This window comes from Haemaphysalis longicornis, unplaced genomic scaffold (genome assembly GCF_048455015.1).
Source record: "Haemaphysalis longicornis isolate Haplotype H1 unplaced genomic scaffold, Haemaphysalis longicornis Haplotype H1 scaffold_6, whole genome shotgun sequence".
Classification (NCBI taxonomy): domain Eukaryota; kingdom Metazoa; phylum Arthropoda; class Arachnida; order Ixodida; family Ixodidae; genus Haemaphysalis; species Haemaphysalis longicornis.
Window position 1 is genome coordinate 52,492,264 of NW_027526407.1, and position 16,684 is coordinate 52,508,947.

A 16,684-nucleotide genomic window follows, 5' to 3' on the forward strand; every position below is an offset into this window, starting at 1 on the left:
CTGAGCGCACGTGAATGTGCGCTTCTTGAGGACCGTCCGGCGTTGTCCAGGCTTTCGCCACGTGAGGAGCTCATAAAGAAAAATACCCAGATCACGGGAGCGTGCGCCACGTGAGGAGCACTCGATGGCGGCCAGCTCGCCCTTCGAGAACACTCTGCCCACCGTTTTTGGCGTGATCTCTCACGTGCTCTTCTACTCGCCAGTTCACGTGCGTTCGCGCCTGAAGTGGGGAGCACAGACGCCGTGATTGCGCGAGAGGCAGCGAGTTATCGAACCCGGTTGCCGCGGGTTCTGGCGCGTGCTAGCGCGGCCCACGTCGGGAGAAATGTGAAAAGCGGCGCGGACGAAACAATCCGGTCCTGCCAGCCACGAATAACTTTCAGCGGAAAGTTCGGACATCTATGCGAAGTGCAACAGCCGAGTCTCCGACGGTGCGAGGGCAGCCACCAGCTCTGCGGTTTCTCCAGCTTTGCACCAATAGTGGAAGCTGCACCAACTTTTTTTGATGCCCGAGAACAATACCTCCCAAGACTTCATGTGGCTTTGAAGCGCGAGGCGTTGGAAAACGAACGTCGCCGTTTTTTCGGTCGTTTGCAGGCAGTCGTCATCAAAAACGTGCTCCGTTCATAATCTGGACAAGCTTCTACGTCTAATCACTTGTAGACACATCTCGAGCTTAATAAGCATCATTTGTAAGGTAAAAAAAAATTCAAGGAAGCATGCAGTCACGCGCAAGACTTGAATGGTGGAGCTGTTTTATGTGAGCAGTGCCGAACACATAGTTAAGTGTCAGTATAATTGTTTATTTGCATAGTCGTGGTGCCAGCAATCGTCGTCATATGCGTCGAAGAGGCCATCGTCTTCTTCGTGGCGGCGTGTGGTGGATGCAAGGTCATCCTCAGCATTGCAGACTTGGACCAGGTTTTCGTCATCGACTCGAGGCATCCCGTCTCGGGGAGGATTGGCCCACTCGCAGCCATGTCTCCGATTATACATAATGGCTTCTAGAGAATGCGGCGGCAGCGGTGACCTCTAGCAAACAGGGTGTCTTTTCATCTTCAGCAGTAGCACGGGAGTTTTTTTTTTTTTTTTACATCCGCGGCAGCGCTTGACGATGGCGCTGGAAATGTTTTTTGTTTTGCTAAAGCCACTGCGCGTGCCGAGGACGCTCGGCGATTCCCGGGAAGCACGCGCTCGCGAGCGCTCGGCATTTTCTTGGTATTTTTCCTGCAACAGCGAACTTACGGCTTGTACACCAGCTCGGCTGTTATAACATGGCCTTGAATTGATTAGTTCTTAGTAGGCAACATTTTCAAGGCCAGCAGGTCGAAATAAATGTGCGCGTCTTTCTTGGGGGTGACCGCCGTCAACGTTCTGCAAAAAAAAAAAAAAAAAAACTTGCTGATACCTTTCAGTTCACCTCGGTGTCACCTGTATGCAGTGTTTTTCCGCACTGGGGGAAAAAATTCTGTTTCTAGGTTCAGAAATTCCCTTTTTCCCGGCTGGTTTCTCAAGAATGTTCCTTGAATTTCCCTGGCGGCTGATAGATCTTTACGTGGATTCTTGTTCGGTTTTGGGCTTCTTGTTTCGGTTTTACGTGGATTCTTGTTCGACCAACTTGACTCCAGTGCAGTTTAGAATCGGCGCATTCGTTTTTCCGTATAGAATATCGAAGGACAACTTCGCTGGACAAATTCTCAGCGGGAATATTTGAATACATGCAGTGAAATAACACCAGAGTCGTCCCTCCCTCACATTGAGGAATTACTCGCATGCTACAAAAAAAAAAAAAATCCGCGCCATCTCCACTAACGTGAAACCTGGTGAGGGGCGAAGCATGCAGTGTATAAGCGTATTCTTGGCGCCTTGGAATTTATGCCAACGGAGATGAAACCGTAGGTGGGTAGAGGTATACAGCTTTGCTGTAAAAGTCTCTTTTCTTTGAAGCACGAAGCTCTGTTATGTCAGGCGTAAACGAGTGTCCCAGTGTTTTTTTAGCACACGTTACGTTCTAGCGCGGCGCGTGAACGAGTTTCCCGGTGTTTTAGTACCGTGACTACATGAGTCGAACAACGATTAGGACGATGATGACGACGACAGAAGACGCCAAGAGCCCCAGCTCCTAAGGGGCTTGGCCCCTAAAATACTTGCTCGTCCATCCACAGCCGACAGACATGTATGCGAGTTCAGGTTGCCCGCCGGGCTGACGAACCTGCGCCTTTCCCAAGAAAAAAAGCGCGCGCAATGGTTCACTTTCGCGGGCTTTTTCTTTTGTCCTTTACCCCCGCGCGCACGCGGCGGGCAGGCGCGTTCACCTGAGCATCGTGCTCGCGATCGCTCCGGCCTCCGTCTCGGGACCAAAACGTGCCCTGGGCTCGAAACACTATCCTCATTACAGGAGCATCCGTGGTGCTAGCCCTGGAAGGAGTTGAGGAGGTGGAGGGGAGACTAAGGAGGGGCGTAACCGAATCCTGCAAGCGAGGCACTAACGAGCCACCCCATTAGCCTAATTGGGCGTCGCCACCGCGTCTACGACCCTCGGTTCCCGAGGCCCAAGCGTTGTTTAGGGCTCCGGACTGCAGCGGCACGCCGAAAGCGGAGAAAGGTCGGGGGGTGGGGAAGGTGTTCTCGGGTGAGCGCTCGCGCTGCGGTTTACGGTTGTAGAGAGAGAAATAAAAAAACAACAAAAATAAACTACGTGACCTTACAGTTCAGCAATGCTCTTCGGCTTACTGGAATATGTCTGAAATCGCGTGGCGCGCACCTAACTATACACCTACGGGAACACGAAAGAAGCAAGGTGGTTTCTCTCGTCCGCTTCGTGGGAGCTGCGGCCGTGTTGCGAAACTGTCTCCGTCTCCCGTTTCTTTTTCTTCGGAGAGCACGACAGTTTTAGCGAAGTATTTTCGAAGTTCTGAGCTACGCGGAAATCTAAAGCTTGTGCCTTAAGTAAGCAGAGACGTAGCCTTTCGCCATTACGCAACAGAACCTCCTTCAGAAGGGTGAAAAGACCCTCAGAAGGTGCTCGCACCACTCGCATGACTACATCCTCACTGTACTGTAACTTAAATGGCGATGTTGAGGGAGGACTTCTGGAGGTGAGATTAGCGCGAGGAGGTAGACACTGCAAGGGCGGTCTCTTCCGCCGCTTCCATTTTTGACGTCGTCTTTCGGCAAATTCAAATCTCCGGAAGGTCAACTGCAACTGTGTCCGTACTGTAAGCTCTCAGTATAACGAAAGCGGTTGATTTCATTTCTTGCCTTTTCAAAGTTTTACACCATCCCAACCGCAGTGAAGAGAAAGAAAATCATTCCCGCTTATAAAGAAGTACCGCCTATAACAAAGTATGTGTCCTGTGTCGATAATTTCGTTATAACTAAGGTTTATTGTATTTATCCCTTCCTGTGCCGCAGCTGCCCGCATAGTGCGAGCTAATCTGATCATTATTTCTATTTTCAAGATGACCGGAAAATTAACGCCGACGTAAAGGTTAACACTTTCGGCTTACCGCTGTTTATGACGTCATTGTATGAGATGGGTAAGCCATAGAGTAACAGGGTAACTGCGCTGGGTTACTCGTTGTTCATCCGATACGTGCGCTCGTGAGACGGTCACTGGTTCTGGGAACAGACTTCGGGCTCTGCTACTAGTCGACAGTGGAGCATGTGTTGACGCGGCGCACAGGCTTCGACAGCGCAGAGCTTGCTCGCCATCGGGCTTTCCCGCAGGGCTTCAAACGCCTGTTGTGAAGGCCGCTTGTAGGACTAAACCATGCAAGTCTGTACACGCTGCGACGCTCATGCGACATCGAGAATGCTGCGCGGCCAGAACCCTCTTGTGAGTCACCGCGTCTTCTCCGACTCTGCGAGAGTGCTTTTGCATATGTGTGGTTTATGCTTCGAAGGTGTGGGCACTTGTTCTGACCGTTGCACTGGAACCTACAAATAGGGCCTCTTTCCAACGAGGGGGCAGTGCGTCCTGGGGCACCGTGGAGTACGTTTCTCTGCCCGTTCGAGTTGTCATGTTTTAGGCCAGCCAGTGTGCTGCTATCTGCATTATATCTTTTCTCGACTTGCCCTGCATTACACAAGTTTGCCTTTGGCTCTTCGTCATCAGAACGGGAGCAATTCCCCTACAGGCCGCGCACCCACCACGCTACCTCGATATGATGGAGTGCCGTACTCGTGCTCCTTTGTTCATGTCTGTTCACCCACTCGAAGGCGCCATGAGGACAAACAAAAGCAAATGTGCCGCAGTCGATAGATACCCCAGACTGACTTTTAGATCGATAGAATACTCGGTTTGGTGGGCTATACGTATCTATAGCGTGGAGGGAAGTTAAAAGAGAAGAATTATGGGAAACTAAGAAGTTGATTTTTACAAGTAGTACCCCAAGGAATCAGCTTGTGTGCTTTGCACGCTGGGGACTGGTGAGTAAATCGGCTTGAATCGGAGCAAAAAACTTTTCTAGACATCTTTCAACGGCTGCACTGCACTGGACGTGTCCGTATTTTTCTTCGATCTTACATTTTCCCAAGTGCATTCAGCCGAATTTCTTACAACCCTTCAGAGGTGTAATCACGTAACGACGGAGTGTCAGGTTGTCACACAAAATGCATAACGGACAGACGCACGTCGGACGTCCGGGGACGTGGGAGGCAGACTGTCTACATAACGTCTGCGTCGTGTGCAACTTTTCCGGGATCAAGAGCCATGGTGTCTTCTTAAGAATGACCCCGGGACTATGCGTAAAAGACAGGGACGTTTTGCTGTCAGTGCGTAATCTTATCATGGGTGAGAAAGCAAGTTTTAGGAAACATCATTTAAATATGGCTTTACAGTAGCGCAACCTATTTAATTTGATTGCGTAGCTGCCTTGGACGCAAGGCTTTAATCTATAGACGGTACTGGTGGCGCCATAATAGCGGTACCGGACCGGTCGACCAGAGTGCGCATGCGCTACACAATATAATGCGCTGGCGATTATTGCAAGGTTTAAAGAATGATTACACATATAAGAGAACACGGTAATATTCACAAGTGTTACCGCAGCTGAACATCTTTTAGTGACATTCTGAACATACCAGGCTTACCCCTTGAAGTTCCGGGATAGTTTTGTACATTTCAGGTAATAATGCGAGAAGCAAATAAGGACAGGTTAAGAGAGAGGCTTTGAAATTAAGTGGAGCATTAAGGGTAAGTGGATGAAATACAAGGGAGGTTAGAGCACAGGGATGGTATTCACTATACTCGGATGCAAGTTAAGAACGGCAATAGCTTATGTAGTGTATCACTCCGCTGAAGCGACTGACCCGGATGTCAACGCGCGCGCGAATTTTGGAAGGAGATGACTCTTAACGCGTGAGAGCATCTGCTTTTTTAACATAGTGTGTTTGTCGTCGCTGCAGTAGTTTAAAAGCAGATTAACGCCAAAGGTTCTGGAAATGATTCGTGTACCATTCAAAATACTCGCAGTAACGCACTCATTGCGCCACGCTGAGGAACCGCTGACGGCGGTGATGCGGCGCCGTAGCGACTTCCCTTGTCGTTCTTAAGTCGTACCCGCGTATAACTTCTCACCCAGAGTTCTTCAATATCCACGAGATGCGAAACTCCGCTTCAGAATCCGGGCGGGGCGGGCCCCCCTGCTTCGTTGGAGCTCAGGGGCGAGCGTGCTGGCGAGGCGTCTGTACGTGACAAAAAAAGTGACTTCGTGAAACATTTTCTTAATAACACAATTTTATAAAATGAAGATTTCTTTCAATTTATAAAACATAGCTTAGGTAAAATTTACCTATGTTTTTACGGTTTTTTTGTTTTTATGACTTACAGCAGCAGCAGCAAGCACTTGAGTACTGTACTTCAACTTACTGTCGACAGGTTACCTGCTAATCCCCTTACTCCACGCTTGCCCTTGTTTGGTCCAGCGCAGGGGGGCCAGCCACTGACCGGCTTTTGGTTACATGGGGCCCTTGTTCCTTTATTTATGCCGTGTTCCCCTAAAAAAAAACAAAAAATGTGGGGAACAAAACCACTCCACCTAAGCTATGGCAGTTCACAGCCAATAAAAAATGGATAAAAGGGGCGAACGCCCAAAAGTATTTTTTCACAAAAACCAATTTGTATATGTGAAAAAAAAAACAGTGACACCAAACACCAAACCAAACTCTCCACACCTACCCAGTTTTGAAACTGGTGCATATTGAGCAACTCTGCTTCTCGCCGTCGATCATGGAGCCGGTCAACATACGGTCCTGTCTCGGCACGCGCATGCGCGCAGGTGTGGTTCCAGAACCGGCGCGCCAAGTGGCGCAAGACGGAGAAGTGCTGGGGCAAGTCGACCATCATGGCGGAGTACGGGCTGTACGGCGCCATGGTGCGCCACTCGTTGCCGCTGCCGGAGTCCATCCTGCGGACGGCCAAGAGCGACAGCGGAGACGACGTCTCCTCCTGCGCCCCGTGGCTCCTCGGTACGTGCTTTCCGGGCGTGACCCGTCCTCTGCTCGACAAGTGCTTCAAAATCAAACAGCGCTCTTGACGGAACAAAATAAGAGGATATCACTGTAGATTGATTTACGCCCTTAAGTGTGTAAATCAGAACAATTTTGTAAAAATCACACCTTTAAGGGGGTAAACTTACACGCCTAAGAGTTACACCCTTAAAGGTGTAATATATTAAGGGTGTATTTAATTTACACCCCGTAAAATTACACCACTGAGGGTATAAACGTAAACTTTCTATTTACACCCTTAGGGTGTTTTGTAGTTCATAACACTCGTGCACCTCAGTTATCTTTGTTTTTAAAGGGTGTAAGAGTTTTACACTGTAAATTGACTTACATACTTTTTGTCTATAACTAAAACCTTCACAATCTACATAATACGAAGAAAAATACCTTGAAAGGGCGTAATATAAATATAAAAAACCTTTAAAAGGGTGTATTCTTGCGTTTTTGCTAGGGTGCAAAGGTGTTGTAAATGAAAAAAAACTCCCTTAAAAGGTGTTGTCCTGCACTCCGTGACTCCTCGGTACGTTCTTTCTGGGCGTGACACGTCCTCTGTTTATTTAAAGTGGCGTTGAAGACAAAATAAAAAATTTGGTTCATTAAAAATGCATTTTTTTGGTCGGGTAACAACTTCACGAAGTTTAGCGCAATCTTCAAACAAATAATTCAGATAATAAAAAACAAAATCAACAGTGGCGACTCCCTAGCCACTTCCCGGAAACTTCTTTATGACGTCACAAAATCTCGTTTGAGCGATTGGCGGCCGCATACCTAAGCCACCGCCTGAGAAAACGTGATTCGAAGATTGCAGTGGGGGCTCCAGTTTTGTTAGATCGAATCACGTGAATGCTAACGCGAAGTTAACACACTGATAAAAATGCGTTTAGTGCCTGTCTATAGCACGTCACTCCTGACCATACTACGTCACTGTGGCGCTAAATTTGAAAGCTGTTGAATATTTCGAGCGTTTTTTCGGTCAGAAAACGTCTTTCGCGGCTAAAATGTACCTGAGCGAGCTGATAGAATTCTTTCAAATAAAAGAAGGGTTGCAGATTTTCTTCATGGCCGCTGTAAAAAAATGAAAGCTGGACTTGTTCCGTTCGCTTTCTAGCAAAAACATTAGCAGAAAAATGGCTGCAGGCATAAGTAAGAAGTTATTTCGACAAGTGCTTCTCACACTTTATTATTCGTTTTCTCAATGATCACTTCCTCGTGCTTTCTCAATTTTTGTCTCCGCTTGATATCTTTAGAGGCAACTCATTACAATGCGCATTATTTTGCGTAGTCTTCCTGCTCGGTAGCGAATAAAATAACAATTGGTTCTAATGTTGCTAAATATTTCACGAAACCGAAATGTGTCTTTGCTAGGTTAGCAATAGGCGGAAATTTTATTGCAGCGCCTTCCGGCATTTACCGTCGTCCATACCAATAAAGAGAAGTGACCGACTGACTGACTGAGTCATAAACGCCCAGTCAAAACTACTACGCCTAGAGCCTTCAAATTTCAGGAGTATATTTGTGTCATGGCGTAGGGGCTAACTAAGCGGCATTTTCAGAAATTGTACTCCTTATTGCTTGTATTCACTGGCGAGGCGCGCATGCAGGCAACCATGTGAGTGCGCCGTCACTGGTTACTTCGGGCTCCACGGGATGTCGGTACTTGTCCGCGCGAAGCAGATCACTGTGTTGCACGTTACAAACTATACCCTAGCGAATGCAAAGTAATGCCTCGAGTTCAATGTGAGTGCAGTTTTCTTGCAACAGTTTTCTTGCAAGCGTGGTTTTTTCTTGTTAAGCTCTCGAGCGTGCTGTAAAACCAACTCGCAAAAATGAAACGGTGAACAACTTAACACGTAATGGAAATTGCGTTTGAAGTACGGTTAGCCTCAGGGAGATGCTGATATTATGAATTTTATAGAGAACAATGTTCAACCCGTACAGTTACAGCTAATAGAAAAATATATAAATGTCGTAAAAAACAAGACAATGACGGAAGATGACAAATTGTGGAAGGACAACGCAAACTTGCGGGGAAGAAACAGTACTTTTTATCTCTTTGAGTACACACGAAGGAGGATCTGTAAGCGCTTCAGGGTGTATTTTGGGGGCAAACAGAGATCGTGAAAATTTGTGTAAAAATAGTAGTATACAGGGCGTCTTTCATCAGCGGTTCAACAGCGATGTCTCCTCACAAATTTACCAAGACGAAGGTCATCACTTGAATCAGAAGTTGAAAACTTAAGGCGGAGGTTCGAGTTGCATGGGGCCGACATGACAGGGGCCAGAGGGCAATTGGAGAGGGGGGGGGGGCGGTTCGGACATGTGAGCGATGTGTAAACATTATCTGGCGAAGTGTGAAGACGGGGGAGCATGCAAACTGGCCCGATCTTGATTTCTTCCTGTCTAACCCATTTGAGGTCAGAACTGCCATGTCGACCTTGGGAAGTGAGTTTAAGTGACAAGGGGCGGGGGACGGGGGTGAGTTCTGACGTCGTGCCTGGGGTCACAGAATACTGGGCCGCGGGCCACACGTTGCCGACCCCGACTTGGATTAATTAAATGTATGGGTTCGCAGACGCCTTTACGTCGTAGAAGAAACACTAGCGCAATTTTTCCATTCCCTCTGTTGAATAATACGAGTGAGAGCCGCCAAGAAGTGTGTTTTTCTTAAGACTCGCCGTGGCCGCGTATACATTCCGCTACGAGCCCATTCTCTGAAGCTCGGGAAACGCTGCAGTGTACCTGCAGGACTGGGTGTGTGCGTGTTAGTTCGTGGCTACAAGCTCGCGGGAACACGAAGCTTGTTAACGTATGACGCTTATTGAAGTGCAGTGTTTGGGAAATGATCCTCCCCAACGCCATTGAAACAAAATACCGGAGCATTGTGCGTTGTATGCCCCCATCAATTGCGTCGAAACGCCACCATCTTGCAGCATTGCAATCACAGCATAATCTGGCACTGGGGAAGTGGCACCCGCAGGGACGGCCCAGTCGTTAAGGCGTTGTGTTGCTGAGCGCCAGGCCGTGGGTTCGATCCCTGTCCCGGCAGTCATTTTTTCTTTTGGGTACAAAAAAAAAACAAAAACAAAAACAAAAAAAAAACCGCCTGCGTGTTGAGATTTCGGTCCCTGTTAACAACCACAGCAGGGGATCTAAATTAAATCGTAACCCTCCAGTAGGGCGTGCCTCAAAGCCCATGTGTAGCTTCGGCGCCGAAAACGCCGTAAAATTGAAGGGGGCCCGAAGCTGTTATGAGGAAGGGGAAGGTAGGGAGGAACGCCGATAACGCCCCGTCTTAGAGGCCGCTCAGACAAAACTAAAGATTCGGATTTGGCATTGGGAAAGGGCACGGTGTTGGCATTTACGTAAGCATCGCGTGTGCGCGTGCGCGTGCGTGTGTCCTGCAGCGGCGCTTATGGGGCCCAGCCTCTTGCTGCCGCGTTGTCGCCGCAGGCATGCACCGCAAGTCTCTCGAGGCGGCCGAGAAGCTCAAGGGCACCAGCGACTGCTGCAGCGACAGCGGCGGAGCCCCCTCGACACCACCCCCGCCCACCCAAGCGCTGACACCATCCTCTTCGGGAGGCGTCAACAACGCCGCTGGTGGCGGTGACGGGGCCGTTAGCAGCAGCAGCGGTGGCGGCGGCAGGCTCGAGGCTCCGCCGTCGAGTCCCCTGGCCTCGTCGACGCCACCTTCGTCAGCCCCTTCGTCGCCTCTTCCGATGACGACGAACGCCACGACGCGGCCGAGCCCTCCGAGCTCGGTTCCGCCATCAGCGCTGTCACCTGCAGGTGAGACCCTGTTTGGGTGTCTGTACCACCAATGTGACCTATTGCAGGAGACCGCCGCTCCTATATGGGTCCTGTATAGAGCTCTCCTGTATCAGGTCCTGTATAATATATATCTCATACATAGCTCCTATATGACCGCTCTCCTGCCAAACACACCACCCCCTTGCGCTGTACGGGTCCTGTATATTACCTATATCCCACGAAATTACTGTATACAGGGGTTGAGGGGGCCTTGAAAGAGATCAAATCGATTGGGGTGCGGCGTGCGGTTATTCTAACGAATTCCCAGTCAGCTCTACAGCTTTTGTAGCTTGAATTCCCCGTATACAGAACTTAACAACGCTCCCTACGTCTGCTTAATGAAAACGAACTTTGCGTTCGCTTCCGGTGGGTTCCTTCCCACTTAGGAGGGCTTGAAAACGAAGGTAACGTAGCATCCACTTCTGGTTTCGCTTGTGCAGCGTCAAACGACACCAGGTAGCAAGAGTAACTACACTTCACATTTGTTTTCGCCCGTACCAAAAACTACCGTGCGTTTCTACGTGTCAGTGCGGTTTGGGTTTGAGATTACAATTCTGAGATGCTAGGCCGTCCTTTACGCGTGTAGTCACGCGTCTCACTTCTATCTGTGGTACCGGTTCGTTGGTGATACGTTCTGCTAAAAAAAAATCAAACGCTGTGTCGTTTCAAGACAAGCGCACAATTTCAAATGCTGCATCTGCCGGCGACAACGAAGAATTTCCCAGCCCGGTACAGTATCCCAGCCCTCTCTGAACAGTTTTGAGTGCAGTAAAGAGTATCAATTCCGCAAAAAAAGCACCCTTTCAGCATAACTTTGGTTCTGGAAAAGCGTTAAAGCGTCGGAAACTGTCAAAAGGCAAAAGTGATTCTTTAGTTACGCTTGTTACACGGGGGGGGGGGTAAGTGACCTTGCTTTTTGGAGCGCCGTGTAGTGCCTAAGCTCGTGCGAAAGCAGGAGGTGCAACTCACGCAGTTTTTCGTCTTGAAATAAATCCACGAATGCTGAGTTCACCTGCACTGATGTCTAGCATATTGGCTTCGTTTCTGCTTCATTCCCGCGAGCCTCAACTCAAAATGTGCATGTTACGAAAACTAGGATGTAACAAAAAATTGAGAACTTTGTGTCAACTTGGTTACGTACGGGTTTAAATGTATTATATCGAGCGTATCCAACTTTTGGTGGCGTGGCTTGCTTCACAGTGAATGGCGGTTCGTCCTCTCTGGCGGGCCCAGAGGATTTATGTAATTGAAATGTCATTCACAGCTAAGCATGTCGTAAGTTCACGTTGAGGAGTTTTATTGGGCGTTCAATAGGCCCTACTTCTGCACTGAGATATTATACAGCTGCCTGCAAAAAAGATATAAACACGCATTGGGCATTCGTGTAGAAAGATTAGGACAGGGCCATATACGGTGAAAGGGAGAGTCGAGAAGTGCGACAACTAGAAAAAAAGATATGACTAGAGATAACAGATTTCTTCTAATACGCCTAAGAGGACCACAGGACGAGCTTACAAACCTGTAAATACATTTGATAATAATGCTGTTTTTGGGCGGGTTCACTTCGCGCACTAAAAGCTGTCGAACAATTCAGACGCAGAGCGGAAAACAATAAGAAAAGGGTACACATGACGCAAGTACCGCTGAATGATCGCTTTGAGCTTAAGTTTTGCGTCTTTCGGCATAAATTATCACAGAATGTTATATTTACCACAAGTTATCATTTTAACTATCAGCCAATACTGAAACTATTTCGCTAGCCGGAAACTGTTTCCCCAGCATCATCGCACTAACGTACGGCTCTTAGCATTCTTTTAAGACAAGCATCGATCCATCATCATCACTATCATCATCGTAATGAATATAAACACCAACGACGACGACGACAAATTGTCATCATAATCCCCATAAGCATCATTTTTATCATCAACAACAACAATGACAGCACCAGCTAAAGCTGTAGTAATTTCCCTCGATCTGGCTAATACCCTTTTGAATGCATCACCACATTATAAGTCTTCTTGCGGTGGAGCATGCTTTAAAAGCAACCCTTCAATGCGCTGATCCTCGCGAGAGCCCGGCATGGTGAACAATCCGTATCGATTTCATAACCGCGAAAATGCTGTACAATAAAGACACACTGTACCAGCTATAGAGTACACGCAGTAAACAAAGCAGCCAAAGGTAGTTTGAGTATTTAATTAAATTTAAAGTAATTATTTGGGGTTACTTTTCCAATACGGACTTTTAACGACTCGACAAATGCAGCACGTCGTCACAGTGACATACGACACCGTTTCCCGCATTCCTCGCAGGGTCAACTGCGAGCGGCGTTCCCGGCGGGGCTGATCCGTCACCGGCGGTAAGCCAGGACCTCCGGACCCATAGCATCGCAGCGCTCCGGCTCCGCGCGCGCGAGCACAGCGCCCGGCTTCAGCACTCCATCGACGCCCTGTTCGCGTGACGCGGTCGCACCTGTCTCGTCGTCCCCTGGGGAGGCCCCTCTTCGCACCTGGCCCCGGCGCCGCCGCCGCCGCTGCCATGAGTCAGGCGCCAATTGAATTAGCGCCCGCGTCGCCACAGCCGACCCGACCGACCGACCGACACGGCCTCCGCGGAGCTCGGTGTCGTCTCCCCATCCCCGGGGACCGGTCTTTCTCTGCTCGCCCATCGTCCGCCGCGCCTGGTGGCCGCCGCTGATTGGATTAGGCGTCGCCACAAGAGCGGGCCGTGTGGCCAGCCGCACGCACTGCACTCTCGCCGCTTGCCCGCTCGCCGCCGCCGAAACCGGCTCGCTGTGGCGCAGTCCATCCGAGGCGCGCCCAAATCGCGTTAGGCCTAACGATGACGGACGATCTCGGCGCGGCCAGCGAGTCCATCCGACGACGGTCGCGCTTCACTTGGCCGAAGCAGTGGCGACGACGCGGCAGCAGCCGATCTCCCTCGTGCGTTTCTTTTTGTGTGTTACTCCGCCCTGGTTTCCTCACTCCATCCCCTGCTGGGCGACTGCTCTCCAGTGGGGTTTGTGTACGGCGAAGTACTTTACAGAACGATGCGTTTCTCCTTATAACCAATAAGTGCTGGTGGGTGCCCCTATATCGCTCCTTGTTTCTTTCCACATCGTCTTGTTTTAAGCTTGCCTCTCAAGAACACAAGTTTCGCTCCTGATTCCGCTCAGCCCTGATCAAATTCAAAGATACACGCAGGCGATCTTGGGGAGCATATCTGTCAAAAATTCTCGCTGCAAGGCGTTCAGCGCCCTTTCGTGCTGCTGCGCCGTTTACAGTGCTCGTGTAGGATCAGGATCAGATGCCGGATAAAATGGTCTTGGCTAGAGGGCGGCTGGGAGTTGGAACTGCACGCGGCGTCGATCCTTTGGGTGCTTCCGTCTGCCACACCACGCGCAGGACGTCCCGGGGGAAGTCAGTCGGGCGGCTCGCGCCATTAGCTGCGCCCCTCTCCCCGGACGCTCCGGGGCGGTAACGTGGGGCGCTCGCAGCGTTCGCTTTGTCGTCGCCATCCCCGCCATTGTCGCGGTCTGGAAGACAACGCGGGTCTTTTAATTAGCGAGAAGCGCTCTTTTTGTGCCCGGTGAAGCGGCAAGCGCTGATGGATCGTGACCACCATCGCGCGCTCGGACGATGCAACGGAGGAGAGAAAGCGGGGAGCGTGGCAACGAATGCACGGAAACAGTGAAAAGAAAGACAGGTTGCGCGAGGTGGTGTGGGCTTCCGGCTGGACCTGTAAAGTCCGTCGTGGCTCTTCTTCTTCTTCTTCACACAACTGAGCTTCCTCTGACTTCTGTCGGCCTTGATGCTTTACTCGGCAGCGGAATCCCGTTAAGGCGGGTGTCTTGTATTATCTGCTAGCTTCACTCCAAAGCTTGTTTGACCCCCAGAGTGTCCAGCTCATGACACCAATAAAAAAGACAGCTAGATGTATTGGCACGGGTTTGTACGGAGTCGCCAAAACAGGGCTAAACACGGCGGAAAAGTTCGCTTTGTTTGTTTTCCCAAATCACTCCGCACGTCGTCTTGTCAGGTTGAAAGTTGGTCGCAAACTTGTCACTGCAATGTCACCTACGCGCTTCCATGGGAAGGCGGCGTCGACGTTTCCAGCCAACCTTCTGTTCGTGTCTGTGAAGTTGCCGTCTAATCCAGGATACCCCAAGCAACGGTGTTATTGGCGCAGTCGACAGGGTAGCACCTCGCAGGCGCAACACTGCCTGTAACGCATGCCCACTCTTTCAAGACATAAACTGCGATACAAAGCTCTTTGCGTCTCCAGTTCCAATCGAAGACCTCGTAGACTGATCCTTGAGAGGCCCAACTCCACAAGTGCTCATGTCGTCATTTCAAATGGAGTCTAGTTGAACTCTCGTTAAAGTTAAGGAATGAGACAGAGCTCGTTTGGATCTGCAGTTCTTCCCGACCACCACGCCACTGGTACATACCCGCCCTGCGAGTATCACTTGATCCGAAAACGTGAGCAGATTTGTGAAGAGCAGTCAGTTTTATAGGTTTCCACAATGCATTGAGGCCCTCGTCCGTGCTGTATTTGGGAACAGCTTTGGGACCGCAATGGGGAACGTGCCAATAGCGGAGGCTTCTAGAAGGTCTCTGAAAGGCTTCTAAAACGTCACTAAAGGCACCCAGATGGTACCTAAAAGGTTTTCGAAGGTCACTAAAAGGGACCTAAAAGGTACATAAAAGCCCCCTAGGAGGTCCCTAAAATGCTCATGGAAGGTCAGTAAAAGGCTCCCAGAAGGAGGTCCCTAAGAGGCTCCCAGAAGGTTCCTAAAAGGCCACCAGAAGGTTCCTAAGAGGCTTCTAGAAGGTTACTCAAGGACCCCTACAAGTCCCTAAAGGGAAACCGTCTGTTTCTAGGGCCGAACTTCGCCGTACCAAATAGCAGGCTTGTCATCGCTCCCTATTGTTCAGGGAGGCACTCTAGGCTTATTTTTAAGCTTCCAAGGTGACTGCTCAGTAGTGGCCCCACCGACGGAACAACATTTGCAGTGGCCGAAAGTTCGTCGGCACAGCCCTAGTCTCAAGTTTACAAGCTTGATTCTTTACGTAAGTGCAATCATCTGACTGTTAACTGACGATAACGTATTACGTAAAAGAGCGTGGGTGACGCATTGCGCAGGGCGCAGTTTACGCGGACGACGCCAACGAAAAATGGCCCGAGTAACACACTGGTGCATTTATACATTTGAAACAGGAATGAATGAATGAATTTGTTGTCAAGGAAAAGGAAAGGAAAGACCACCAGCAGGCGTAAATTGTCACACCTAGGGGTGGACACCGGAACGCCTGCTGGTGTGGGAGTTGGGGCAGGGGTGAGATATTCATAGAGAGGAGAGACAGAGGATTGAGGTGACATATTTACGGAACACAGGGGATAGAGGGGCATATTTACAAGTTAACACACATTCACACACACACACGATGTCTGGTCCAGGGAAAAAAAGGAAAAGTCCACAGGAAGGGAATTGAGAAATGTTGGATTCTTCAACTCTCAAGTATGAAGTAATTAACAATCATTCAGGGTTACATTGACACGTTTCTGCTATTTTTATGCTTAGTTCTCAAAGGGCGTGAATAACCTTTGAACCTACAGGAATCTTATGAATTGCCAAGTTTTAAAAAGCAAAAATTTGCATATTACCTAATGCATTGGTTGTCAGGTAATTATTCGCTATAGGCCTGAATGATTATTATTGGATCACGTGCAGCAAAGAATTACCCCATTACTAATTTCAATATTCGGATCAAGGCACATACAGTAAATATATATATATATATATATATATATATGTCAATGGATACAAGGACAAGTATGATCTCGCCTCATGCGATCGAGTGGCCATCAAGGGATCCCGACTGCGCGCAACGATTGTGCACTGTAGTGGTGACAAGACCTTTTCGGTGGACTTTGTTTCGGTAATTGTGCCCGGTGGCGTCGTGATGAGTGGACTCCACGAAGGTGATGACGACCACGTGACCGCGAGGACCCCGGGAAGTGGAGGAGGAGAAGGTTGTGCTCCTGCGCGTCCCGCACCGCGAATTGATGCTCACAGTGAACTCTGATGGACCCGGCCGGCGCAGTGGCGTGTGCGCGGCCACGATTTCCCTCGGTGTTGTTGTGCGTCTTTGTGTCTGGGAAGGGGCACGGGGAAAACTGTGAAGGGAACCGTATGAACAAAACCAAACGTCTCCTTGTCTCTTCCTTCGCGGCACCACCGTCCTTCAAATGCCCGACGCAGTGGTTTCTCTCATAGAGTTTCATAGTAATATACACTAGAGGGAAATCTGGCGCCACTGTCTAGGGGAGCCCGCGCTACAGCGAGCGTTCCGTCATGTAC

At 49.5% G+C, this 16,684-nt stretch overlaps 1 protein-coding gene across 2 annotated transcripts in view; it reads left to right on the forward strand.

The window, feature by feature from the left end:
* Nucleotides 1-16,684, forward strand: part of LOC144142667 (uncharacterized) — a 103,186-nt gene extending 86,502 nt beyond the window's left edge. The window contains exons 4-6 of one of the 2 annotated variants that reach the window (XM_077674327.1): nucleotides 6,282-6,471; nucleotides 9,934-10,296; nucleotides 12,633-16,684. In XM_077674327.1, the coding sequence (XP_077530453.1) occupies nucleotides 6,282-6,471; nucleotides 9,934-10,296; nucleotides 12,633-12,781 (702 nt within the window). In that variant the 3' untranslated portion in view covers nucleotides 12,782-16,684. The remainder of the gene's footprint in view (nucleotides 1-6,281; nucleotides 6,472-9,933; nucleotides 10,297-12,632) is intronic. The other variant, XM_077674328.1, reaches the window with a different exon arrangement.